At 40.0% G+C, this 27826-nt stretch overlaps 1 protein-coding gene across 4 annotated transcripts in view; it reads left to right on the top strand.

The window, feature by feature from the left end:
- Nucleotides 1-2238: 2238 nt before the first annotated feature.
- rcan2 (regulator of calcineurin 2) overlaps nucleotides 2239-27826 on the top strand; it is a 383573-nt gene continuing 357985 nt past the window's right edge. The window contains exons 1-2 of one of the 4 annotated variants that reach the window (XM_087979972.1): nucleotides 2239-2302; nucleotides 2899-3124. In XM_087979972.1, the coding sequence (XP_087836098.1) occupies nucleotides 2900-3124 (225 nt within the window). In that variant the 5' untranslated portion in view covers nucleotides 2239-2302; nucleotide 2899. Of the gene's footprint in view, nucleotides 2443-2898; nucleotides 3125-27826 lie in introns of all 4 variants that reach the window. The other 3 variants (XM_087979968.1, XM_087979975.1, XM_087979967.1) reach the window with 3 other exon arrangements.

Genomic DNA, 27826 nt, shown 5'->3' with positions numbered 1-27826 from the left:
CATGTGATATACAGAGCTTAATGATCCCACAACCAAAGATCAGATCAAAGTTCTACAGTCCTGCCATATCCATCTGTGAATGATGGTGATCAATTAATCAACTAACTAGGAGAAGGAGACTGCTCAAATGTGATATTATTATATTAACAATACCATCTTCAATGATCAGGGAGACCAGCATAGGACAATATTGAAGCATTTGTATCTTTGACCAGAAGTACCAAGTGGCTAATCACTCATCCTCCTCCTCTGGTCCCCAGCATCACAGATACCAGTCTTAAGTCAATTTGGTTCATTTCACTTGGTATCAAGAAACAGCTGAAGCCACTGGATACGGAAAAAGCCAAGGGCCCTAACAACATCCAGCAATCATGATGAATTCTTGTGCTCCAGAACTAGCCACACTTTAACCAACCATTCCTATACAGCTACAACAACGACACCTACACAGAAATGTGGGAAATAGCCAAATGTATGTATTGTGCAGAAAAAACAAGTTAAATCCAAACAGGCCAATTACTGCCACATCAGTGCCCCCCTGATCCTCAGTAAAGTGATGGAAGGTATCATTGAAAGTGCTATGAAGTGATACTTACACATTAATAACCTGCTCACTGGTGGTCAATTTGAATTCCACCAGGACCAGTCAGATAATGAACTTTGTGCAACGTGGACAAAATAACTGAACTAACAGGTGGAGTTGGATTGATTGCCTTGACATCAGGTAGCTTCTGACCAAATATGGCATCAAAGAGGTTTTGTACAACTGAAATAAATGGCAATCATGCAGAAGACTCTCATCATTGGTAAGACTCACTCATAGGAGAAAGGAGGATGGTTGTGCTTGTTGGAGATCAATCACCTGAGCCCCAGCACATCATTGCACCAGGTCCTTAGGTTAGTTTTTTTCACATAATGGGTGGTAAGTGTCTAGTACAAGCTGCCAGAGATTGTGATGGAGGCAAATACAATTTTGTCATTTAAGAAACATTTGGACAGGGACATGGACCAAACACAGGGACTAGATTAGTTGTGAAAACAGGGCAGCATGGGCAGGTTAGGCCAAAAGGCCCATTTCCATGCTGTAACTCTTTATGACTATGACTCTTGTCCTCTGCCCAAATTCTTCAGCTACTTCATGAATGCTGATTATTGCATAGTGTTCAGTACAAATTGTGACTCTCCAATTCATGCAATAAGACCTGAACAACATTTAGGTTTTAGCTAACAAATGCAAGCAACAGTCATGCCCCAAGATGTCAGACGATCATTATCTATCAACGAAACAGAATCTAAATACTTCACCTTGATATTTAATGACATTTCCATCACAATTTCCTAGTATCCGCATCCAGGTAGTTTCCATTGACCAGAAACTGATCTGGATCAGTCATATTAATACTGTGACTGCAAAACAGGCCAGAGACCAGCAATTGTGTTGTGGAACCTCCTCACTGTCTAAAACCTGCTGCCATCTCCAAAGGCACAGCTCAACAATTTGTTGGAATAGTCTCAACTTTCTTGAGTGGATGTAACAGTAATCAATAAATTCAAGTCAAGGATAAAACATTTATTTGATGTTTGACCCCATCCACCAAACATTAAAAACCTCCATCCGTGCTGCAATTTATAACGTAACCAAGATGCACATTTGTAACTCACCAGTGCTCTTGCGATAGCATTTTGTAAACTCTCAACTTTCTACCATCTATGAGGACTAACGCAGCAGAGACGAGTAACCACCATAACTTGCAAATGCCTCTCCAAGTTATCAATACTTGAATACAATTTATCAGTTACTTGGAACGATATCACTGTTCCTGCACTGCTATTGGATCAAAATCCCAGAACTCTTCCCCTAACAGCATTGTGGGTGCACAACCAGCTGGACTACAGTGGTTCAGGAAAGTTGCTCAGCACCACCTTCTTCAGGGCAATTAGGGGTAATCGACAAAAGACAGCCTAAACAGCGACATCAATATTCCACTCTGTAATTTTTGCACCAGTGCTGACTGCGGGAGCCTCCTACCGCTCACAATTCAGCAAAACCGACGCCAGCTGGCAGGCCCGCCCTTGCAGCCCGTCCCCGTCGCCGCATGTGCCAAACGGTCGAGGCGCCTGTCAATCAGCGCCAGCTGGTGCCTGCCTCCTCTGATTGGATGGCGCTGTTGTAGGGGCTTGGGGGGGGAGGGGTCAGGGGTGAAAGATGTGAATGGGTGTTGTGGCCGGCTGTCGGGCCAGGCTCAGTGAGCTCTCCAGGTGCTGCTACTGCTGGGCGAAGGGAGGGCACAAACACACACAGGTACGGAGTGTACCACCTCCCGAGCCAGGGCTGCTGCAGCTGATGAAGGCTGGAGTCTATGGCCGAGGTGACAATATTTCATTCTCATCAGCTCTGCCAGACTGTCAGCTTCATATCCCAAAGGTTCAAGATTTGCAACGGTGCGCACTGCACCGACTCCGATGGGATTATGTTAATAACGGCGCGGTGTCAGCACATCAATCGGATAAGGGGGTTCCAGCTGTTTAATGATAATAACTAGTTTCATCGTGTTTTTATTTTAAATTTATTTTTCGGGGTTTTTTTAAGGGTAAAATCAATACGTAGGAAATAGATCAGGAATGCAATTTGCAACACTGCCACAAGTGAAACATTTAGGTGCAGTTTTTGTGATGCCTTTTTCTCATTATGATCAGTTTTGTTTAGACATTGTGGAAATAACGCTGTTTCAAGATTGGCAAATAGCAAACAGTGCACCAGTTCCTAGAATAACATGAAGTGCGTGCCATTGGAGGTTGATCATTTGTTATCTCTCATATATAAGGCATTTCCCATTCAAGCGATGTTATTTTACCAGTCGGTGCAAGACTGCACTTATCGTGTACTGTGTTTTCCAGGATGAGAGGAGACGATCCGCTCGCTGGCATGAGGAACCTGAAACGGTTCAGCGAAAGAGCTACTGCCTGCAATTTTTTCCTACTTGGGGCTGCAGACTTTCGCGATCCAAATGATCACATCCTCTCGCAGGAAGACTTCGACGAGATAACCGACTTCAACGATCTCCCGACCTCACTCTTTGCCTGTAACGTACATCAGTCTGTTTTTGAAGAAGAACAAGCAAAGGTATGTATGGCCATTGGTAATATGAGTGCAGTTGAGTTTGAAATCAAGTGTTCTGGCGTTGTTTATATAGTTGTTATCAGTGCGTCAGATGATCTTAAGACAAAACGTTCTGTTTATTACCGGGTGCGGAAATGATAAAGATTTTATTGATAAATGCTATTGGAACATAAGGAAGAATCGTGTAATCCAATGAAGATTTTCTGAAGTCAGGAGTTTTGATATAAACTACCAATCTTCCAACAGGCCATTGACAGACTGTTTATCAAGTGCTTTTCTGGGGGTGTTAACTGCAGCATTAAAGTGGTCTTTGAATTGATTACCTGAAGAGAGGTTAAAATGTTGAACTTGCAACCGCACGGAGTAGATGAGATGAATGGCTTGGGTGCATTTATGGGGAAGGTGAACTCGGTAAGCATATAAGGTTAAATGAAGTAGGGAGGAACGTTGTTCAGAATAAATGTCAGCATTGTCCGGTTGGCTGATTGTACAGCTACCTGTGGTGTAAATTTTGCATAATCGTATGTTGATCTGTTTAAATATTTGAATTTTTCGTCTTTGCTAAGTCGTGCTACCAGCCCCTACCCTGCAAATGGTGTTCTGCAAAGAAGAACACACTGCTAAACATTTCAGAAATAAAGACTGCTAACCAATCAAGACTGATTTATAGCAAACATTTGGAAACTGTTGAGTAATCCATCTGATCTATCAAGGCACTTACTATCCCAATGTGCTATACCAAATTCCATCTCAGTCACTGAAAATTGAATGTCAAGTTTATGTTTTGTTTCAGCACTACACAAAAAAAACTAAAAATGCAATGATTTCTGCTTAAAAGAAATGTTTCCATTTTATGTTTGAAATCTTATGACTCCCTGACAATAATACTTTACAGTTTTGTTAACGGAAGCTTGAGCCTGCAGTTGCAATGTGGAGTTGTTCCTCCAAATGACAAAGTAAATTTATAGCACAATCAGACAAGGTACAATATAAAGTACATGTAAACAATGTACTATTTATAACACATTGAGGAAAACTACTGACCCTGTGCTATTTTTGGATGTAGTGCAGAACGCTTCTATCGTTCCGCAAGGTTTACTGTCCAACAATCCAGCAGATACAACCTCTGTGTAGGGTGTAATTCTTCACTTTGTTTCTGCAGTATGACACATGATGCAACTTTAAAGAATTTAAAAACAATTCAGCACATCTTATTTTTAAAAAATGCAAATATACCGTAACATATAAAAATCCACATAAAGCACTCATCTATTTACAGTTATTATAGTTGTGAGTATAGATTCTGTTGTTTGTTTAAAACAATTTAAAATTCCAATAACTAACTGTAGAATTAGGTTTATTTTCATTTTCTCCTAAATTCTTTGCCATATTGAAATACGCATCCAAATAAGGATTTAAGCTCTAAATGTAAGGCTATTACATCCCAAAAATAAAATAATCTATTTTTGTTCCTGGGTTGAGTGAACATTTTTAGCTCCCAAGTGAACACTACATGAAATATGTAAAAAATTTTGATTCAAAATGAGTTCCAGATTTTGGGAGTGCATTCTAGGCCCTGTGAATTCCAGGATGAGTATTATTTCCAGTGTTGTTTTTAGTAGAATTCACAAAAAAGTCACAGTAATATTTTCATTTTGTTGAAATAGTCCTTGGTACATTGAGAGGTAGGCTGAATTTCCCATCTCAGTGAAGCAATTTCAAGTTAACTGACCAATTCCGTGAAATTAGCTCTGTTCAAACATGAAGCCTTTTACTGGCTCCTCGGCTGACAATAAACCCTTTCAGCCTTTAACATATCTTCTAATGAACCCATTAAAATAAAGTGAATTGTATCTTCAACATTTAAGTGTAAAGTATTTCTTTCAAAATAATTATGTAACAGTAAATACCAAAACATGCAATTCTGGTCTCCTTCCTATCGGAAAGATGTTGTGAAACTTGAAAGGGTTCAGAAAAGATTTACAAGGATGTTGCCAGGGTTGGAGGATTTGAGCTATAGGGAGAGGCTGAACAGGCTGGGGCTGTTTTCCCTGGAGCGTCAGAGGCTGAGAGGTGACCTTAGATTCCCTATAGTGTGGAAACAGGCCCTTTGGCCCAACCAGTCCACACCTACCCTCCAAAGAGTAACCCACTTCCCTCTGACTAATGCACCTATCCAATGGGCAATGTAGCATGGCCAATTCACCTGGCCTGCACATTTTTGGACTGTGGGGGGGAAACCGGAGCACCCAGAGGAAACCCACACAGACAAGGGGAGAATGTGCAAACTGCACACAGAAAGTCGCCCGAGGCTGGAATTGAACCTGGGACCATGGTGCTGTGAAGCAGCAGTGCTAACCACTGAGCCATCATGCTGCCCATTAGTTTATCGAGGTTTACAAAATTATGAGGGGCATGGATAGGGTAAATAGGCAAAGTCATTTCCCTGGGGTGGGGGAGTCCAGAACTAGAGGGCATAGGTTTAGGGTGAGAGGGGAAAGATGTAAAAGAGACCTACGGGGCAACTTTTTTACACATAGGATGGTACGTAAATGGAATGAGCTGCCAGAAGAAGTGGTGGAGGCTGGTACAATTGCAACATTTAAGAGGCACTTGGATGGATATATGAATAGGAAGGGTTTGGAGGGATGTAGCCGGGTGCTGGCAGGTGGGACTAAATTGGGTTGGGATATCTGGTCGGCATGGACGGGTAGGACCGAAGGGTCTGTTTCCATGCTGTACATCTCTATGACTCTATAATCAGTCTCCTGTGCTACATGAATGATGGTTTTTCTGATGGCAACTTTGACCAGAACTCCAAAAGTTAGACTGTATATTCAGTGTTACTCTAAGTTATGCCTGGTCGAAATGCAATTTGATTAACTGTTGCTGCTTTTATGTTGGCGTTATCTATGTCATTGCTGCTGACTGTTGCTCAATAGCAAAGATTAATGTTTATTATTGTATCATTATTACAGGTTTAGCAAGAAGTAATATTGGAACACTTTATGTCAGCATGTAGACTCCTCTTTTCCAGACCTGTGATATAAATAGGAATCTGAGTAAATAACATTACAATATACTGTAATTGAGTACTGTAATTTTCAAGACAAAACACCTACCCAAAATGATACATTCTGTAAGCTTTATGAATGAATAAAATAGCTTTATGTATGTATAAATAAAATAGCTTTCCTTGGAATCACTGGTACAGACTAAGTTGGGCCAGTCCGGTAAGTTTGGTATCCTGACAAGGTTTACATAGGCCTTTTGCCCAAGTACATTTGGAATTGGAGCCAATGAGTTTCTTTCCAGGAACAGATGCAATAATGTGCAAAGAGTAATACCTAACAAGTTAATCACCTGAGTTGAGTTTCTTGCTAATCTTGTAAAGGCAGAATTTTTCACTCTATTGTTCTGAGTTTAAAACATTAATGCACAGATATTGACTTTTTCCTGGTGTTGTGCCTGCCACACAGTGTGTTTTACCTCTTGTATCCAGCAAAGAAACTGTGAGTCAATGCTTAATAGTAATAAACAATCATATTTATTTATTTAACACAATTAATATTATAATAACAATACACTACAAACTAACAATTTACACTATAAATCTAATCAACTATCTTGTACTTTAATTTAATCTCAATGACCATATGCCATCACACTAGATCTTGGCCTTCTGCTGATCTTTGTGGCAATGATTGTCTGGTTGTCTTCTCCTGCTGGTCTCAGGGGTGTCTTCTCTTCACGGTGGTTGGTCTCAAGTTTCCACCCTGAGGTGGTGTTGCAGCTATTCTTATACTTAGGAGTCTTTATGCCCTTTTAGGAGGGGCTGCAATGTTCACCAATAGATCAGTTAAGGCTCGGTCACCCTGATCGATCGGACCCAAACAGGTGTTGACGTGACAATTGCAAGGTGATCCTTAGGCATCCATTCCTGGAGGTGTTAGGCGCACGTAGGTTCGGTAGCACTTTCCAAATAAGAGTGTGAAATGCCCCTTTGTCTGGTTAATAATTCGGTGTTTCGGATTATCCTGGGGTTAGCGTTTAGGTGGATTCCATTCAGTTCAAATTCAAGTGCATGTTCTATGGTCTGCAGCTGTTGGGTCAATTGTGTACTGTCTATCTGTAGCTGCAGCTTGTCTGGATTCTGCAGTTTGTTTATTTCAGAGTCTTTGAGCAGTCACTTTTGGCCAAGGCTTGCCTCATTTTCCCAGCATGCCTCATTTATTGTCCCTTTTCTCAGAAGTCCATCATTTTGAGTGGTCTGTCTGACCACACTAGGTACATGACTGGCCAGTTGCAAATTATGGATTTCAGTTGTAGCAGATTATTTAAACTGCAGGTGCATCAAAAGTGGAGCAAGTATTTCTATCTACCCTGAAACTTATCTATTGGTCATCTAGAAGAAACTATTGCTTATTGCTTAGTAGACCAAAGAAACCTGGATGGCAATTGATCTGTCCCTAATCCAGAGGGCCCTTAAGAGGTATTGTGTCACATAAGTCATTTGTGGTTCTCTGGTATGACAATATGGAGAATGAAGATGATGTCTGCATTGATACCATTTAAGTTGACAATGAGGTGTTAGACCTATGTAAACTTTTGAAGTTCAACCACAGTTTTGCATAATAAGCATGGGCATTTCCAAGTGGGAATCTATACCTACAAATTAATGTAAGTAATTCTCAAGATCTAGCTACTTGATAATTTCCTTCAAAGATGAAGTTTATACATAGAAATGTAGAAAATAGGTGCAGGAGTAGGGCATTTGGTTCTCTGAGCCTGCACCACCATTCAATATGATCATGGCTGATTTTGCAATTTCAGTTTTCACTCCCACTTTCTCTCCATATCCCTTGATCCTTTTAGCCTCAAGGCCCATATCTAGCTCCCTCTTGAATATATCTAACAAACTGGCCCCAACAGCTTTCTATGGTAAAGAATTCCACAGGTTCACAACTCTCTGAGTGAAGAAATTCTTCCTCATCTCTGTCCTGAATGGGTTACCACTTATTTTTAGACTATGACCCTTAACACTGGACATTCTGCTAATATTGGAGTATTTTTCCTACATCTAGCTTGTCCAGTGCCATGAGGGTTTTATATATATCTGTGAGATGTCCCCTTACTCTTCTAAAAACATGTTAAAAAACAAATACGAACAAGAGACAATTTTCATTTATGGATTGGAAAAAGGAATAATTTAAAAGAAAAGTCATCAAACACAACATTTCCAGCAGAAATGCGTTATCATTCACAATGCATCTAGAAAAGATGTCTTGGCCAGCTTTAAAATTACAACTTTGATTATTTTAAAGAATTCTTTCATAGATTATACTGGCAAAGCCAGCATTTGTTTTCCACCACTAATTTTGCTTGCATTGAGTAACTTGCTATGCCCAATACTGAGGGCAGTTGAGAATTGACCGAATTGTTGTGGGTCTGGCGTAACACTTAGCTAACCAGGCAAGGATGGTAGATTTCCTTCTCTGAAAAGCATTAGGGAACAAGATGGATTTTGCTAATAACTGATGATAGTTTTGTGATAACTATTAATTGAGCCTAGCTTTATATTCCAAATTTAATTTTGAATTTAAATTTCACCATCCACCTTGATGGGAGTTGAATCCGCTGCCTCAGAGCTTTAGCCTGGACCTTTGGAATATCAGTTCAGTTACATAGCCATTGCACCAGTTGTCTCCTGGTTTATTATAATACTTATCTTCTAGCTATTTTGTTCAGGTAAAATTATGGTAGCTATTTTAGAACTCTTAGCATCATGGTTAAATTATTATCTGATGGTTCAATGGATATATATCCATCCCAAAGTGTCTGTGATTTTCTGAAAATATGCTTCAAACCAAATTTGACAGTCTGTATGAATTAAAAGATAATAAACTAAAAGAACTAGAATATTTTTGTTAGCCTATTTATAAAAGCTTAAATTTGCTTTAAATGACACAATTTTGTAATTCGTGAAAATAAACTTGTGTTTTCTCTTGAGTGTGAAACTCAGCATCTGTGGTAAATTAAATACTCACCATTTGCCATGATAACTTAGGCATTCTAGTTTCTTAAAAGTATATCTGACTGACTTCTACGCTGGTCACATATTACAACCAATACCAATAATATGAAAAGGAAGTCCACTTCCATGCCAGAGTTATATTGATCATAGTGGTGCTCTTTATAGAGGCACAAACGCCTGTCCCTCTGCAAATTTATTATCCTAGTGCATTTTTGATGAAACAGAAATAACAATAGTAACTTAGATTCATAGAGTCATATAGATGTACAGCACAGAAATACACCCTTCAGTCCAACTTGTCCATACTGACCAGATATCCAAAATCATTCTAGTCCCATTTACCAGTATTTGGCCCATATCCCTCTAAACCCTTCTTACTTATGTACCCGTCCAGATAAATGTTCTAATTATTAAAACCCTTAAGAGTTATGACTTGTCTGTCTTGCAACATTATAATTGCCTACTCTAAAATTAAATATGAAGCATTTTCTTTTAAAACAGTTTGACAATACCTGTATGAATGACCCTGGGTCACAATTAAATGATAAACCTGAACCACAATTAATTATAAATATAGTAACATGACATCCTTTCTTAGTGTATATGCAGTACTTGATTCTAAGTTTTTGATCAGAAGAACAGAAATATGTTGACGTTCTCAGACTGCTCAACACCCAACCCCATGGTATGGAAAGCAGTGAGAAAGCCTTCTCCATAGCCACAATATGCTGGAGGTGAGCTAGATTTTTAAACGGTGAGATTTCCATTGCTTAGGAAGAAGTCCTGCCCTGGGGAACTGCAGAGTTCAGAGATGTGCACTGCCAGGAGTACAGGAAGAAGCTGTAGAGGATCATGGCTGACCTGAAAAGTTAAGTCATAGGATGTTAGCACATAAAGGGTATCCAAACAAGCAGGAGAGGGAGACACGAGGCCAGGATCTGTTAGGTGGTGACATCTTGGTGGTGTGGATACCTCTGGTATGTGCAGGGCACCTCCCAAAATGATGTGCTGTCCCTTCCTGCCTTTTCTCACAATGGTAATTAAACATTCTGTGCCCGCCTTTGTCCAACTTCTTATGCCAACCATATTTTGGACTGGCCGGCATATTATTCAGGATGATAGCTTGTGAACGTGCCTGAATGACTCCTATTTATTTATTTATTTATTTAAATATGGCAGGCAGCCAATTTTACATTCACTATGCTAGCATATTATTGGAGTAAGCTTGGAATTGTGTATTAAAGTGTATAACTATTTTACATTTCCCGATTGTCAAAAATTTGGCATGGACATTCCACCTTGCGTTTCATAGAAGAACTAAGCAGTAACAGGGAAGATTTCAATGCTATCATTTCTTGGGCTCTGAAAAAGACTGAATCTCTCAACAGAGAGAAAGTGAGGACTGCAGATGCTGGAGATCAGAGCTTAAAAATGTGTTGCTGGAAAAGCGCAGCAGGCCAGGCAGCTGCCTCATGCCCATCCATTTTATTCCCACCATGGAAGGTGACAATTTTGTTCATGTCAAAATTACAGTATTATTTTTATAAATGAACTAAAATAGCTCCATTTTTTGTAGTAGTCATATTAATCTTTTGGCACTTCATTTTAAAATAAATCATGCAATCAAGTTAAAGTTAAGATCTGAAGATGTGGCTCGTTGATGCTTTCTAAATTCTAATAAAAGTATGGAGTCAAAAATAAGTTGCGTTGAATATGATTCACTATGATAGGCATACCTGGGTCATAATTGGATTAGCCTTAGACATAGATGTTGGCATGTTACAAGCCATTGGCAAATGCCCAAGTTAATGGTTTAAGGGCAATAATAGATTATAATAAAAATAACACCACAGATCACAGCACAGATTGTAGTGAACTATGACTATGTGACCCTTTGCCCATTCCTATTAATGACTGAATGCAGTTCAGGTCATTTTATTCCAAACGCAGTCAGATTTAGGTACAGTCATAATCACAAAGTACTGTTTGTGCTCACAGCACCTTTGCCTTGACGTGTGTCAGACTCTGTCTGGTTTCAAGACTGACGAATAACCCATGGTATACTGATCAAATTCCAATTATATTGCATTAGGAAATGGCAGATTTCACATTAAACTGGATTCTTTTGGATACAGTTAATTTGACCAATATGGAACATTTGCATTTGAATTTTGACTCCTAACAGTAGCATGAGAATATAGATCTTTTTAATGGCTTTCACCAGAGCCGAATGTATCTAATATGGGACAATCAGTATTCAACAGCAGGTTATATTTAGAGAGAGATAATACTTCTTTAATAAAATGCCTTTGTTAAACCTTCCTTATTTTCCATCAGATTGTAATCTGTGTATTGGCATTATTTCTGCATTGTCATAAAGTAATTTTTGTTTTAAGTATTTTTCAAAACTTAAAAGTCTATGAAACACTGTCTTGTGATAATGGTGCTCTTCAAAGAAAGATTTTCATTGATGGCATAATTGCAAATGAGTAGATTATACTTTTTATACTTGTCATGCTCGTCCAACATGAACAACTAAATGTGGTACTGGATGGTGCTCTAGCATCACTAGCATCAACCTATGTCAAATATTTCCTCTGTACATTAGGTGAATTCATAAAAAGCACTTTTAATGGAAATATATTCAGAGTTGTAATGACACATCTCAGGAACAGTTGGAACTTGGACCTGGGTCTCTCAGTCCAGGAGTAGGAACACTCCAAATGTGGATAATCTCACACTTTCCCATGTTATACTTCATTTTCAACATTGGTAGGCACTTATTTAACCTGTTCAATTCTCTTTGTAACCTCTTTTAGTCCTTTTGATAGCCTTCATTCCCACCTAACTATATCATCAGTGATATTACACTTGGTCTCTTTGTCTAAGACATCAATATAGTTTGTGAGTAGTGCAATGGGCTGAATGGCTTCATGTTGCATTGTATCATTCTATGATTGTGTTTGCATGTACTTCACAAATTCTATTGTCTTTAGTTTTGATCTGTTGCATCTTTAAGTGATGTGCACAGGAAATGATTCAGGGATCATTATTGTTTATTATTTATTATTTATGTAAACTGATTTACACTCTGGGAATTGCAAGCAATTCGGTAGGAAGACACATTCTTCTTGGATCACCAGATACAATGAAGGAAAGAGGCCAGAATAAAATAATGCAACTTTAAATAAGTAAGAGGAAACAATAGATTTGGTTTGGATGCTGAACTAATTATCATTATATTAACTGTGAAAAGTTAAAAATCACACAACACCAGGTTATAGTCCAACAGGTTTAATTGGAAGCACACTAGCTTTCGGAGCGACGGTTCTTCATCAGCCACTACCCCAGTCCAACACCGGCATCTCCAAATCATTAACTGTGAATGTTTTGTTGTGGGAGCAAAGAAGGAAGACTGTAACAGTACAATATATGAAAGGGGAAGTACACTGGAGTCATAGAGTCATAGAGATGTACAGCATGGAAACAGACCCTTCAGTCCAACCTGTCCATGCCGACCAGATATCCCAACCCAATCTAGTCCCACCTGCCAGCACCCGGCCTATATCCTTCCAAACCCTTCCTATTCATATGGGCGGCACGGTGGCACAGTGGTTGGCACTGCTGCCTCACAGCGCCAGAGACCCGGGTTCAATATCCGCCTCAGGCGACTGACTGTGTGGAGTTTGCACGTTCTCCCCGTGTCTGCGTGGGTTTCCTCCGGGTGCTCCGGTTTCCTCCCACAGTCCAAAGATGTGCAGGTCAGGTGAATTGGCCATGCAAAATTGCCCGTAGTGTTAGGTAAGGGGTAAATGTAGGGGTATGGGTGGGTTGCACTTCGGTGGGGCGGTGTGGACTTGTTGGGCCGAAGGGCCTGTTTCCACACTGTAAGTAATCTAATCTAATCTAATCATACCCATCCAAATGCCTCTTAAATTTCGCATTTGTACCAGCCTCTACCACTTTCTCTGGCAGCTCATTCCATACATGTACCACCCTCTGTGTGAAAATGTTGCCCCTTAGTTCTCTTTTATATCATTCCCCTCTCACCCTAAACCTATGCCGTCTAGTTCTGGACTCCCACGCCCCAGGGAAATGACTTTGCCTGTTTGCCCTATCCATGCCCCTCATAATTTTGTAAACCTCTATAATGTTACCCCTCAGCCTCCAATGCTCCAGGGAAAACAGCCCCAGCCTGTTCAGCCTCTCCCTGTAGCTCAGATCCTCCAATCCTGGCAACATCCTTGTAAATCTTTTCTGAGCCCTTTCATGTTTCGCAACATCTTTCCGATAGGAAGGAGGCCAGAATTGCACGCAATATTCCAACAGTGGCCTAACCAATGTCCTGTACAGCCACAACATGACATCCCAACTCCTGTACTCAATACTCTGACCAATAAAGGAAAGCATATCAAACGCCTTCTTCAATATCCTATCTACCTGCAGCTCCACTTTCAAGGAGCTATGAACCTGCACTCCAAGGTCTCTTTGTTCAGCAACACTCCCGAGGACCTTACCATTAAGTGTATAAGACCTGCTAAGATTTGCTTTCCCAAAGTGCAGCACCTCGCATTTATCTGAATTAAACTCCATCTGCCACTTCTCACACTAAAACTGAAAGTGAAAACTTTCAGCTTGGTGAACATAAAGATTAACTAAGTTTATACTTTTAAAAAACTTTTTGTATTTATGTATTTTTTATTTTATGTATTTTATTTTATGCATTTTTTTAGTCTCAGTGACTATTTAAATCAAACAATGTTATACTTTTGAGGATTTTGTTTTGTACAGAACGTCCATCCCAGAGCTGTCAGCTGTTTGATCTTTGTAAAAAAAATTGAATGAACTGCTGATGCTGGAAATCAGAGACAAAAATAGAAATTGCAGGAAAAGCTCAACAGGTCTGGCAGCATCTGTGAAGAGAAATCAGAGTTAACGTTTTGGGTCAAGTGACCCTTTCTCAGACGTTTTGACAGATACTGCCAGACCTGCTGAGCTTTTCCAACAATTTCTGTTTTTGAGCTGTTTGATCTTATTCATCTTGTCTTGATTCAGCTGATAATAACTGACTAGAAGAAAGTTGTGTTGTTGTGTTTACAATCCTGAAATGTGAATTGCTCTGTATTGCGTAGAAACTTGCCATATAATTGTGGAAAAACAGTTTAAGATATCTGAATGCTGTTAAATTAGAGCTTAAAAGTTGTACAATGTATTTTCATTTGAGTGTCAACCTGAAGACAGACATTTTGATCCAAATACTGGTCTGTTTTAACTTCTCATCTGCTGTTTTTCTTCTCCCTTTAGGTTCTGTGACCACAGATTTATATTCCTAGCACTTAGAAATGTCTATTTGTGCAGTAGATTTGTTTTTCTTTCCACTTGTTTTGTTCGTCTCTCCGTGAGCCACAAATGATCACCTCTGAGGCCAGCTGAGTTGCATTGAAATGAATTTGTTGAGAGATCCACCCTGTCCTTTAGAGAGCAATTATTTTCAACTTAAATAAGCGCAGCTTGTGTCCTGCATTTAGTGAATCAGCATTGTTCTATGTGATATGTAGTGGAATAATGAAATTTAAGGTGTTTCTGGGCTGCATCCATAAAGGTTCGAAAGACATATTTCCAAATTGTGGTTTTGTAATTGTTCTTTAAAAGAAGAGCTGAATTTTTTTTAATGTATTCATAGAAAGTGAGTAGTAAGGGTGAACTCAGCATTTATTGCCCATTTCTGATGTCCTGGAGAAGGTGATTTAGTTCTTGGACTGTAGAAATATTCACAATGCTGTTAGGAAGAGAGTTGCAGGATTTTTGACTATGAAGGAATGGAGATATACTTCCAAGCCAGGATAGTGTTGTGGCTCGGAGAGGATCTTGCAGGTTGCAGAGTTACCATGCACCTGCTGTCCTGACTTTCTAGGTGATAGAGATGATAGGTTTGGAAGATATTGTCTAAGACGTCTTTGTGAGTTACTGCAGTGCATCATTTACAGACTGCTGCCATTGTATCTTACAGTGCCAATCAAGAGGGCTGCTTTACCCGGGGAGGCATTGAGCTTCTTGAGTGTTTTTAGAGCTCCATCAATGCAAGCAAGTGAGGACTATTTATCACACTCCTGACTTGTGCCTTGTAGATAGTGGGTAGTGTATGGGGAGGTAAGTTACTCGCCACAGAATTCCTGGTCTCTGACATAATCTTGTAGTCACAGGATTTATATGGCTGGTTCAGTTTCGTTTTTGGTCAATGGTAACCCTTAGGATGTTGACAGTGAGGACTTCAGTGACGGTAATGCTATTGAATTTCAAAGGACAATATTTAGATTGTCTCCAGTTTGAGATGGTCATTGCCTGGCACCTGAAGTAATGCAAATTTTATTTGGCAGTTATCTGGATGGAAAAGAATTTGCATCTGAGGAATTGTGAATAATGCTGAACATTATGCAGTCATCAATGAATCTCCCATTTCTGATGAAGAGAAGGTCATTGATGAAGCAGATAAAGATGCTTGGACCAAGGACATCACCCTGAGAAACTCTTGCAGAGATGTCCTTGAGCCAAGACAATTGACCTTCTACCATCACAATCATCTTCCTGTGTGCCAAGTATGACCAGTGGAGAGCTTCCCCACTGATTCCCATTGACATGAATTTTGCCTGGGGTCAAGGGCAGTCACATTCTTCTAACCTCTTTTCAACTCACGGATTATAACGAGGTTATAATGAAGTTAAGAGCTTAGTGGCCCTCTTGGAAACTGAACTGAGTATCAGTGAACAGATTATTACTTTGCAAGTGGCACTTGATAACACCATTGACCACTTCTATTTCTTTATTGGACAGTAGATTGATGGGCAGCATTTACCCAGGTTGAATTTGTCCTGCTTTATGTATATAGGACATTACTGGACAGTTTTAATATTGTTTGATAGATGCCTGTAAGAGTGGTAGAGGCAGAAACCCTCATAACATTTAATTTCAGATATCTTCCAACATAATCTAAGGAAACTGACACTTGAGAAACAATTATGTTTCATAAACCTCATAACAAGTAGAAAGCAAATACATGCTTAGTTACTTGTAGGTCCTCCCCAGAGCGGCTACCCCTCTTTTGACTAGTTTAGTCTCACCTTGACAAATCAAATGCATCTATAAACTGAATCATTTCGCATGATTGTTTTATATTCCATCTTCAAAATGATGCAACCTGTTTCCGATACTAGCACAGCAACTTGAGAGCTTAAAAGCAAGGTATTCTGCAAGATCCTGGGTTTTTCTGTGCCTGAATATTATGAACATTGGCTGCAAACCCTTTATTTATACACCTTGTTCTAATTGACTACTAAACACAAATAACAAACAAAAGCAAAATGCCGTTGATGCTGGAAATCTGTAACAAACACATGGTGGAGGAATTCAGCAGGTCTGGCAGTGTCTGTGGAGGGAAGCAAAGTTAATGTTTTGAATCTGGTATGACTCTTCTTCAGCTACAAATAGCAGTCTCTTTAAGAAAAGCAAACACTTCACAGAGAGCAAATTTTAATATCTTGCAGCCATTCTGATTTTTTTTTGTTACAGAAATTGGCATTTCGTATAGAAGTTGACTGTCAGCTCTTTTCAAATGAACCAAGATCTTGTCTAGTCCACATAAAATATTCAAAAGCACAGAGGAATTCTTCCTGGTGTTCTGACTAATATTTATTCCTCAACTAACATTAATAAACTGATTGTTTTATCGCTATCGTATTGCTATTTATGGGACACTGCTGTACCTTTGGTTGCCCTTCTATAGGAAGGATGTTATTAAAATTGAGAGGGTGCAGAAAAGATTTACAAAGATATTGCTGGGATTAGATGGTTTGAGATATAGGGAAAGGCTGAATAGGCTGGAGTTTTTTTCCCTCGAGCATCAGAAGGGGAACCTTCTAAAGGTTTATCAAATCATGAGAGCCGTGAATAACGTGAATCACCAAGGTCATTTCCTCAGGGCATGGGAGTCCAAAACTAGAGGACATAGATTTAAGGTCAGAGGGGAAAGATTTAAAAAGGACTTGAGGTTTTTCACACAGAGGGCAGTGCATGTATTGAATGAGCTGCCTGAGGAAGTGATGGAGGTGGGTAAAATACATGATTTAAAAGTATAAACGCACATCAGAGGGTTGGTGCAAACTTGATGGAGCAAATGACCTCTATCTGCATAGGGATTCTATGATTCTATGAACTGCTCAGCCTAATTATTAAAACCCAATACTGAATCTCAGAACAATCAGATTCAGAACCTTAAATTAACCGTTGATTAATAATTTGTAATGTTTAGAATAGACAATTGCTTAACCATTCTATATCTTCAGGTACACATATTCACAACATTGACAGGAAAAACCTTTTACTTGGCTACTTAGAGAACATGTTCCAAGAGACATTGAACTATATTTTTGTGTTGGTTGTGTTTCCAGTCCGTGAGTTAAAATGTGAATAAATCACCTTCACATAATGGGATGCAACATGTTTTCACAAACAATTATTTCATATTGTCTATTCTGCAACCCCTCCCATTTCCCCCCACTAATGATCTATCACCTTCCCTGACTACCTCAAATGTTCTGGAGCTGTTTAAGTGGAATTGTTTCCCAATGTTGCATATCAATGGAGTGATGTAGAGATGTAGCAATGTAGGGATGGCCAAGTGCACCATCCAGCTTCTGTTGTAGTCCCAAGGCCAATTTCTTTCAAAAGACAACCAAGGACCTAGTGAGAAGGTGGTGTTTTAGTATTATTTAAATTTTTTGAACTCCAATTTATCAAGAACTTTGTTGTTAGCTCAGAATGCATTTTTATCATTCATTGTTGCTATGCATTTGCTAAAAAGAATTTACAGTTAAAAGAATTGCATGGGTTAAGGGGAAAAGCACCTGCTAATAGAATCACAATTACTGTAAAGCAAGTGATGCAAGAAACCAGCTCAGAATTTGGAAAAATTTGTTAGCAAAATCAAATAAGGTAACGATGGAAAATTTTGGCAACATATCCTTGCTTGTCAATGGCCTCAGTTTTATACTGGGGGATCCATACATCAAAGGGTGACAATGATGATAATGAAAACTTTGACTGTAGTGTTAGCCTGGAACACTGCATGGGGTCTTTGAAGTGTTGAATTGCAGCAAAAATGGAGTAAACATGTCTGTTTATATCTATCACTCATTATTAAAAATGAACTAATATATATATATATATATATATTAGATATTTAATTGTGAAATCTTTGTGAATGACTATCACATGTGTTAACTTAGATAGAGATGTACAGCATGGAAACAGACCAATGGGTCCAATTCGTCCATGCCAACCAGATATCCTAAATTAATCTAGTCCCATTTGCCAGCATTTTGCCCATATCTCTCTAAACTCTTCCTATTCATATACCCATCCAGATGCCTTTTAAATGTTGTAATTGTACTAGCCTCTACCACTTCGCCTGGCAGCTCATTCCATACATGCACCGCCCTGTGCGTGAAAATGTTGCTCCTTAGGTCCCTTTCACATTTTTCCCCTCTCACTCTAGTTCTGGACTCCGCAACCCCAGAGAAAAGATCTTGTCTATTTACTCTATCCATGCCCTTCGTGATTTTATAAATCTCTATAAGATCACCCCTCAGCCTCTGCTGCTGCCTGGGAAAACAGCCCCAGCCGATTCAACTTCTCCCTATAGCTCAAATCCTCCAACCCTGGCAACATCCTTGTAAATCTTTTCTGAACCCTTTCAAGTTTCACAACATCCTTCTGATAGCAGAGAGACTAGAATTGCTCACAATATTCTAAAAGTGGCCTAACCAATGTCCTGTACAGCCGCAGCATGACCTCCTAACTCCTAATTCACTGCTTTGACTAATAAAGGAAAGCCTTCTTCATGATCCTATCTACCTGTGACTCCACTTTCAAGGAACTATGAACCTGCTTCAAGGTCTCTTTGTTCAGCAGCACTCCCTTGGACCTTACCATTTAGTGTATAAGTCCCACCCTGATTTGCCTTTCCAAAATGCAGCACCTCACATTTATCTAAATTAAACTCCATCTGTCACTCCTCAGTCCATTGGCCCATCTGAACTAGGTCCTGTTGTAATCCGAGGTAACCTTCTTCACTGTCTTTGACTCCTCAAATTTTGGTGTCTTCTGCAAAATTACTAACTATACCTCCGACATTCACATACAAATCATTTATAAAATGATGAAAAGGAGTGGACCCGGCGCTAATCCTTGTGGCACACCACTGGTCACAGACTTCCAACCTGAAAAACTCTCCACCACCACTCTCTGCCTTCGAGCCAGTTCTGTATCCAAATAGCTAGTTCTCCCTGTATTCCATTTGATCTAACCTTGCTAACCAGTCTACCATGAGGAACCTTGTTGAATGCCTTACTGCAGTCCATCCAGACCATTTCCACCACTCTGCCCTCATCAATCCTCTTCGTTACTTTTTCAAAAAACTCAATTGTTAGTGAGACATGATATCCCACGCACAAAGCCATATTGACAATCCCTGATTAGTCCTTGCCTTTCCAAATGCATGTAAATCCTGTCCCTCAGGATTCCCTCCAACAACTTGCCCACCACCAATGTCAGGCTCACCGGTCTATAGTTCCCTCACTTTTCCTTAACACCTTTCTTAAGTAGTTGCACCATGTCAGCCAACCGCCAGTCTTCTGGCACCTCACCTGTGACTATTGGTGATGCAAATATCTCAGCAAGGGGCCCGGAAATCACTTCCCTAGCTTCCCATCAGAATTCTCAGTCAGGGCCTAGAGATTTATCCACCTTTATGCATTCCAAGACATCCAGCACCACCCCTCTGTAATATGGACATTTTTCAAGATGTCACCATTGTTATGAAGATGTGAGTGTACTGTACCTTTGAGAGTTAAAAGCAACAGAACTACCTGATAGAACCAAGTGTTCTGAAAAAAGATACAATGCACCAGCTACTGGGGTAGCTCGGGTATTTGGTTGCCTGGGACCAAAAGCAGATTTGAATTAGGCCAATCGGTTTAAATATACCCCAAAACAAATAGCAAACTCCAATCCAGTTTGGATTTAGTATATTGAAAATTTTAAAAGCCAGTGACACAATCTGATGCTTTGGGGTGTAAGACTGGGGGAAATTGAACAGTTGAGAGGAGAACTGACAAGTTACCAGTGTGTAAAAAGACTGCCTGCAAAATAGCTCTCTTAAAAGTACCTTTATCGTTCAGTAACCTGTGAAGCAGAAATCCCTAAGAAGAAGAAGAAAAGAAGACCAGCATTCAGAGAAAACGAAAGCTGTCTGGTTTTGAGATAAGAAGTTTTGTTTTGCAAATTGTAATTGGGAGTTTTATTGGACTAGTATTGTAGAAGGGAAGGTAAAAGATCGGTCAGTGTAAGGACTTGTGAATAGTTGTTAGTTAAGTGTTCTCTGTCATGCTTTAAGAAATAAAGTTGTGAATTTTTGCTTTAACTAGTTCTTGGCTTACCAAATTTTCACAGATTACTGCATGGAATAAATCTTTTCTGTTTTCTGGTTTTAAATTAAACAGGAGAGTTTACCCTGTGTTATAACACCATCTATTTCTCCACATTCTATATCTTCCTTGTCCTTCTCCACAACAAACACTGAAATATCTCCTCATCCCCTCTGGTTCCACACATAGGCTGCGTTGCTGATCTGTGAAGGACCCTATTCTCTCCTGAGTTACGTTTTTGTCCTTAATTTATTGATAAAATCCTTTTAGATTCTTCTTACCCCTATTTGCCAAAGCTATCTTATGTTCCCTTTTTGCCCTCTGGATTTCCCTCTTAAGTGTACTCTTCTAAGGATTCATTTGATCTCTGCTGTCTATACCTGACATATGCTTTCTTCTTTTTCTTAACTGAAACCTCAATTTCTCTAGTCATCAACCATTTTCTACACCTACCAGCCTTGCCTTTCACCCTAACAGGAACATATCTGGACTCTTGATATCTCATTTTGAAGGCTTCCAATTTTCCAGCCATCCTTTTACCTGCAAACATTCTCCCCAATCAACTTTTGAAAGTTCTTGCCTAATGCCCTCAAAATTGGTCTTCTTCTAATTTAGAATTTTAACTTTTTGATCCACACTATCCTTTTCTGTCACTATTTAAACACTAATAGAACTATAGGCGCTGATCCCAAAGTGCTCCCCCACTGACACCTCAGTCACTTGCCCTGCCTTATTTCCCAAGAATAGGTCAGGGTTTGCACCTTCTCAAGAAGGAACAGCCACATATTGAATCAGAAAACTTTCTTGTACACACTTAAATTCTTCTCCAACTAACACCATGACACCCAGTCTATGTTAAGAAAGTTAAATTAATAACCGTAGCACCCTGTTATTCTTCCAGATGACTGAGATCTCGTTACAAATTTATTTCACAATTTCCCTCTGACTATTGGGGAGTCTACAGTACAATCCCAATAAGGTGATCATCTCTTTCTTATTTCTCAGTTCCACCCAGGTAACTTCCCTGGATGTATTCCCAGGAATATCACCGTCCCCCCCCCCCCCCCCCCCCCCCACCCCCGGCTAAAAACAGAGGAATGTTATTCCTTATCAAAAACACCACTACCCCTCGTCTCTTGCTACCCCCCACCCCCAATATTCTATCCTTCCTATAGATGTTATTATTTGTCCATTTCTGAATCTTTAGATCATTATTGGAACCTAATCACCTATTTAGATTGCTGTAGCAGTTAAAGAATATTTCTAATATTGTGTCAGGGTCTCATTAGAGAGTCATAGAGATGTACAGCATGGAAACAGACCCTTCGGTCCAACCCGTCCATGCCGACCAAATATCCCAACCCAATCTAGTCCCACCTACCAGAACCTGGCCCATATCCCTCCAAACCCTTCCCATTCATATACCCATCCAAATGCCTTTTAAATGTTGCAATTGTACCAGCCTCCACCTTCCTCTGGCAACTCATTCCATACACGTACTATGCTCTGCATGAAAACGTTGCCCCTTAGGTCTATTTTATATCTTTCCCCTCTCACCCTAAACCTATGCCCTCTGGTTCTAGACTCCCCGACCCCAAGGAAAAGACTTTGCCTATTTATCTTATCCATGCCCCTCATAATTTTGTAAACCTCTATAAGGTCACCCCTCAATCTCTGACGCACCAGGGAAAACAGCCCCAGCCTGTTCAGCCTCTCCCCATAGCTCAAATCCTCCAACCCTGGCAACATCCTTGTAAATATTTTCTGAACCCTTTCAAGTTTCACAACATCTTTCCGATAGGAAGAAGACCAGAATTGCATGCAATATTCCAACAGTGGCCTAACCGATGTCCTGTATAGCCGCAACATGACCTTCCAACTACTGTACTCAATACTCTGACCAATAAAGGAAAGCATACTAATCACCTTCTTCATTATCCTATCTACCTGCAACTCTACTTTCAAGGAGTTATGAACCTGCACTCTAAGGTCTCTTTAGGAGAAAGTGAGGACTGCAGATGCTGGAGATCAGAGCTGAAAAATGTGTTGCTGGAAAAGCGCAGCAGGTCAGGCAGATCCAAGGAGCAGGAGAATCGACGTTTCGGGCATAAGCCCTCCTTCAAGAAAGGTCTCTTTGTTCAGCAACACCCCCTAGGACCTTATCATTAAGTTTATAAGTCCTGTTAAGATTTGCTTTCCCAAAATGCAGCACCTCTCATTTATTTGAATTAAACTCCATCTGCCACTTCTCAGCCCATTGGCCCATCTGGTCAAGATCCTGTTGTAATCTGAGATAACTCTCTTCACTGTCCACTACACCTCCAGTTTTGGTGTCATCTGCAAACCTACTAACTGTACGTCTTATGCTCGCATCCAAATCATTTATGTAAATGACAAAAAGTAGAGAACCCAGCTCCAATCCTTGTGGCACTCCACTGGTCACAGGCCTCCAGTCTGAAAAACAATCCTTCACCACTACTCTCTGTCTTCTACCTTTGAGCCAGTTCTGTATTCAAATTGCTAGTTCTCCCTGTATTTCATGAGATCTAACCTTGCTAATCAGTCTCCCATGGGAAACCTTGTCGAACGCCTTACTGAAGTCCATATAGATCACATCTACTGCTCTGCACTCATCAATCTTCTTTGTTACTTCCTCAAAAAACTCAATCAAGTTTGTGAGACATGATTTCCCATGCGCAAAGCCATGTTGACTATCCCTAATCAGCCCTTGCCTTTCAAAATACGTGTACATCCTGTCCCTCAGGATTCCCTCCAACAACTTGCCCACCACCGAGATCAGGCTCACTGGTCTATAGTTCCCTGGCTTGTCCTTACTACCCTTTTTAAATAGTGGCACCGCGTGAGGCAACCTCCAGTCTTCCGGCACCTCACCTGTGACTATCGATGATACAAATATCTCAGCAAGAGGCCCAGCTCTAGCTTCCCACAGAGTTCTAGGGTACACCAGATCAGGTCTTGGGGATTTATCCACCTTTACCCATTTCAAGACATCCAGCACTTCCTCCTCTGTAATATGGATAATTTGCAAGATGTCACCATCTATTTCCCTGCAGTCTAGATCTTCCATACCCTTTTCCAAAGTAAATACTGATGCAAAATATCCATTTAGTATCTCCCCAATTTTCTGCGGCTCCACACAAAGGCCGCCTTGCTGATCTTTGAGGGGTCCTATTTTCTCCCTAGTTACTCTTTTTCCTTAACGTATTTGTAAAAATCCTTTGGATTCTCCTTAATTCTATTTGCCAAAGCTATCTCATGTCCCCCTTTTGCCCTCCTGATTTCCCTCTTAAGTATACTCCTACTTCCTTTATACTCTTCTAAGGATTCACTCAATCTATCCTGTCTATAGCTGACATATGCTTCCTTCTTTTTCTTAACCAAACCCTCAATTTCTTTAGTCATCCAGTATTCCCTATACCTACCAGCCTTTCCTTTCACCCTAACAGGAATATATTTTCTCTGGATTCTTGTTATCTCATTTCTGCAGGCTTCCCATTTTCTAGCTATCCCTTTACCTGCGAACATCTGCCCCCAGTCAGCTTTCGAAAGTTCTTGCCTAATACAGTCAAAATTGGCCTTTCTCCAATTTAGATATTCAACTTTTAGATCTGGTCTATCATTTTCCATCATTATTTTAAATCTAATAGGATTATGGTCGCTGGCCCCAAAGTGCTCCCCCACTGACACCTCAGTCACCTGTCCTGCCTTATTTCCCAAGAGTAGGTCAACTTTTGCACCTTCTCTAGTAGGTATATCCATATACTGAATCAGAAAATTGTCTTGTACACACTTAACAAATTCCTGTCCACTTAAACCCTTGACACTATGGCAGTCTCAGTTTATGTTTGGAAAGTTAAAATCCCCTACCATAACCACCCTATTATTCTTACAGATAGCTGAGTTCTCCTTACAAGTTTGTTTCTCAATTTCCCTTTGACTATTAGGGGGTCTATAATACAATCCTAATAAGGTGATCATCCCTTTCTTATTTCTCAGTTCCACCCAAATAACTTCCCTGGATGTGTTTCCAGGAATATCCTCCCTCAGCACAGCTGTAATGCTATCCCTTATCAAAAATGCCACTCCCCATCCTCACTTGCCTCCCTTTCTATCCTTCCTGTAGCATTTGTATCCTGGAACATTAAGCTCCCTGAGCCATGTTTCTGTAATTGCTATGATATCCCAGTCCCATGTTCCTAACCATGCCCTGAGTTCATCTGCCTTCCCTGTTAGGCCCCTTGCATTGAAATAAATGCAGGTTAATTTATTAGTCCTAACTTGTCCCTGCCTGCCCTGACTGTTTGACTTGTTTCTGTTCTCAACTGTACCAGTCTCAGATTGATCTCTTTCCTCACTATCTCCCTGGGTCCCACCCCCCACCTGACTAGTTTATATCCTCCTGTGTAACTCTATCAAATTTCCCTGCCAGTATATTAGTCCCCTTCCAATTTAGGTGCAATCCGTCCTTCTTGTACAGCTCACTTCTACCCCAAAAGAGATTCCAATGGTCAAAAAATGTGAATCCCTCTCCCATACACCAGCTCCTCAGCCATGCATTCATCTGCTCTATCCTCCTATTCCTGCCCTCACTAGCTCGTAGCACTGGGAGTAATCCAGATATTACTACCCTTGAGGACCTCCTTTTTAAATTTCTGCCTAACTCTCTGTCATCTGCTTTCAGAGTCTCAACCTTTTCTCTTCCTATGTCGTTGGTTTCAATGTGGATAGTGAACTCTTGCTGGCCCCTCTTCCCCAGAGAACATTCTGCACCCTCTCTGAAACATCCTTAATCCTGGCATCCGGGATGCAACACGCCATTCTGTTTTTTCACTGCTGGCCACAGAAACGTCTGGCTGTACCTTGGATTAGAGAATCCCCTGACACGATTGATCTCTTGGAACCCGATGTACCCCTTGTTGCATTCGAGCCAGTCTCAATACCAGAAACTTGGCTGTTCGTGCTACGTTCCCCTGAGAATCCATGACCCCCACAATTTCCAAAACAGCATACCTGTTTGAAATGGGTATATGCACAAAAGAGTCCTGCACTAGCTGCCTACCTCTCTTACCTTTCCTGGAGTTAATCCATCTATGTGACTGTATCTGAGACTTTCCCCCCTTCCTATAACTGCCATCCATCACATACTGTTGCTGTTGCAAATTCCTCATCGCTACTATCTGTCTCTCCAACTCGATCTGATAAGATTCTCAGCCAACAGCATTTATTGCAGATATAATCCGCAGTAACCCTTAAGCTCGCTTTGAACTCCCATATCTGACAAGAAGTAAACACATAAGTAGTGTGAGTGCATAATTAATTTGCGATAATAACCTCTCAGCATAAAGTTCACATAGCCCCTCTGTCCTCTGGAAAGGAGCATGGACAGTGTAATTCAGCCCCTGTGTCTTTGGGCACTCCTGATTTCTAGATTATTGCCAGTTGGTGGAAATACATTAGAAATACTCAGAATAGTGATTGTCTCACATCATGTGATATATCTTTTATCATTATTTCAATTCATAACAGATTGGTTACTCTCTCATTGTGAGAATTTCAAAATGTTTTGTTCCTCTTCAGGTAGCAAGCATTTTCCAAATGACTAAAACTTCTTAACATTTCGAGGAATTATCAGAGCTCACATCCTTGGCTGTTTGCCGCATATAGCCGATCTGCTCCAGGCCCATGTCCAGCACTTGCTGTGATCATTTAAAATAGTGCTGTTAAATGCATGTCTGAAATTCTGATATGTGTTGTAAAACAAGTGTAGATATTTCAGATAATCAGAATGATAACGTAGTAGATTGAGCACAGTCTGCATAGATAAGATTGCATTTGCTAAGTACTTCAAAAAGGTATGTTTCCATACTCTAACGAACAACATGATGGAAAATATTTGTTTTCATGTAGCAATGTACATGTATTTGAAAGCATCTGCTGAAAGAATGGCAGCCCAACTGTTTATCAGCAGTAACACTCAGAGGAGAATGAGGCCTCGTATGAACATGATAAAGTTGGCAATATAAATGGGAATGATGGTAATGAAGAAAAGCAGTGATGCAATGTTTCAAGAATGATTCACCCAGTAATCAAAATCTGTAAAACCTTTTGGCCATCCATTTACAGGCCATTGTTAAAAATAACATCGCGGCAAGGTAAAACAGAGGACGGAGCAAGTTGAACACCTGATATCTATTACTTCTTTTTCGGATAAAACAAGGCTTTTTTAACATTTGGTGTTGTGCTGAATTTAAATGTTGTCAATTGTTTGCTCCCACAAAAAATAAAAACCAGTTAAGCTTAAATTCTACATTTGAAATCAGTACAACATGTCAGGTAATAAGGTACTATACTAGCTAGTATGATTTGTTCTCTAAGGAACACGAAGTTGAGAATTAATATGTAAATTGTTGTGGTGAAAGATTAATATGGAGGCTGATCACTTTGTGGTATGAAAACCCATTATTTTGCAGTAGGTTTTTAATAACCACATAATGAATAATCTTGAAATTACAAATACTGTTGAATCATCAATATTAAAGACTGACTTACTAGCACTTACATAGTCACAATGCACATTCTGGTTTATAAATAGGCAGGATATTTGATAGTGAGCTCTGGAATGATGTAATGCTACAACAACTGATATTGGAACAAGTGATGCATTTATATTTAATATCTTCCAAGTACACATGATTTTGGGCTGTTTGGAAGTTTGCTTATCGTTATTTCAAGGATGTTCTTTGTGATTGTGGAATTCTTTAAGATACACATTTGATCACAGAATTGGAAACAGCAGGCTGAACATTCTGCTTCTGAAAGTGGTGATCTTGGAGGTCAGAAGAACATCTAATTAGATGGGGTGTTGGTGATAAGTCTTGGGCAGGCTGGTTCATAGATACCTGTCTATCCTGCCACCAATAAAAACCAAGTCAATAAGTGAAAACTTAAAAGCCTAATCTCACCCCCTCTCGGATTAATCTAGCTGTAGGTGAGCCTGTTGGCATGTGACATTCCTAATAGTTAATAGCCTTAGGGCAGCTTGTCATTCAGACATGGTGGTGATTGGTTAGATGGGGGTGTTGGGATTTGGGGTCCTTTGGTCAAAGGAGACCAATGCCTCGATGTTAATGAACTGAACATTGGGCAGGGGGTGCTTGCTGGGAACCACGC

Source organism: Chiloscyllium plagiosum, unplaced genomic scaffold, assembly GCF_037043375.1.
Source record: "Chiloscyllium plagiosum isolate Xiang-an unplaced genomic scaffold, Cpla_swu_hap1 HiC_scaffold_3, whole genome shotgun sequence".
Lineage (NCBI taxonomy): Eukaryota > Metazoa > Chordata > Chondrichthyes > Orectolobiformes > Hemiscylliidae > Chiloscyllium > Chiloscyllium plagiosum.
This window is presented reverse-complemented; position numbering and strand designations above follow the sequence as displayed.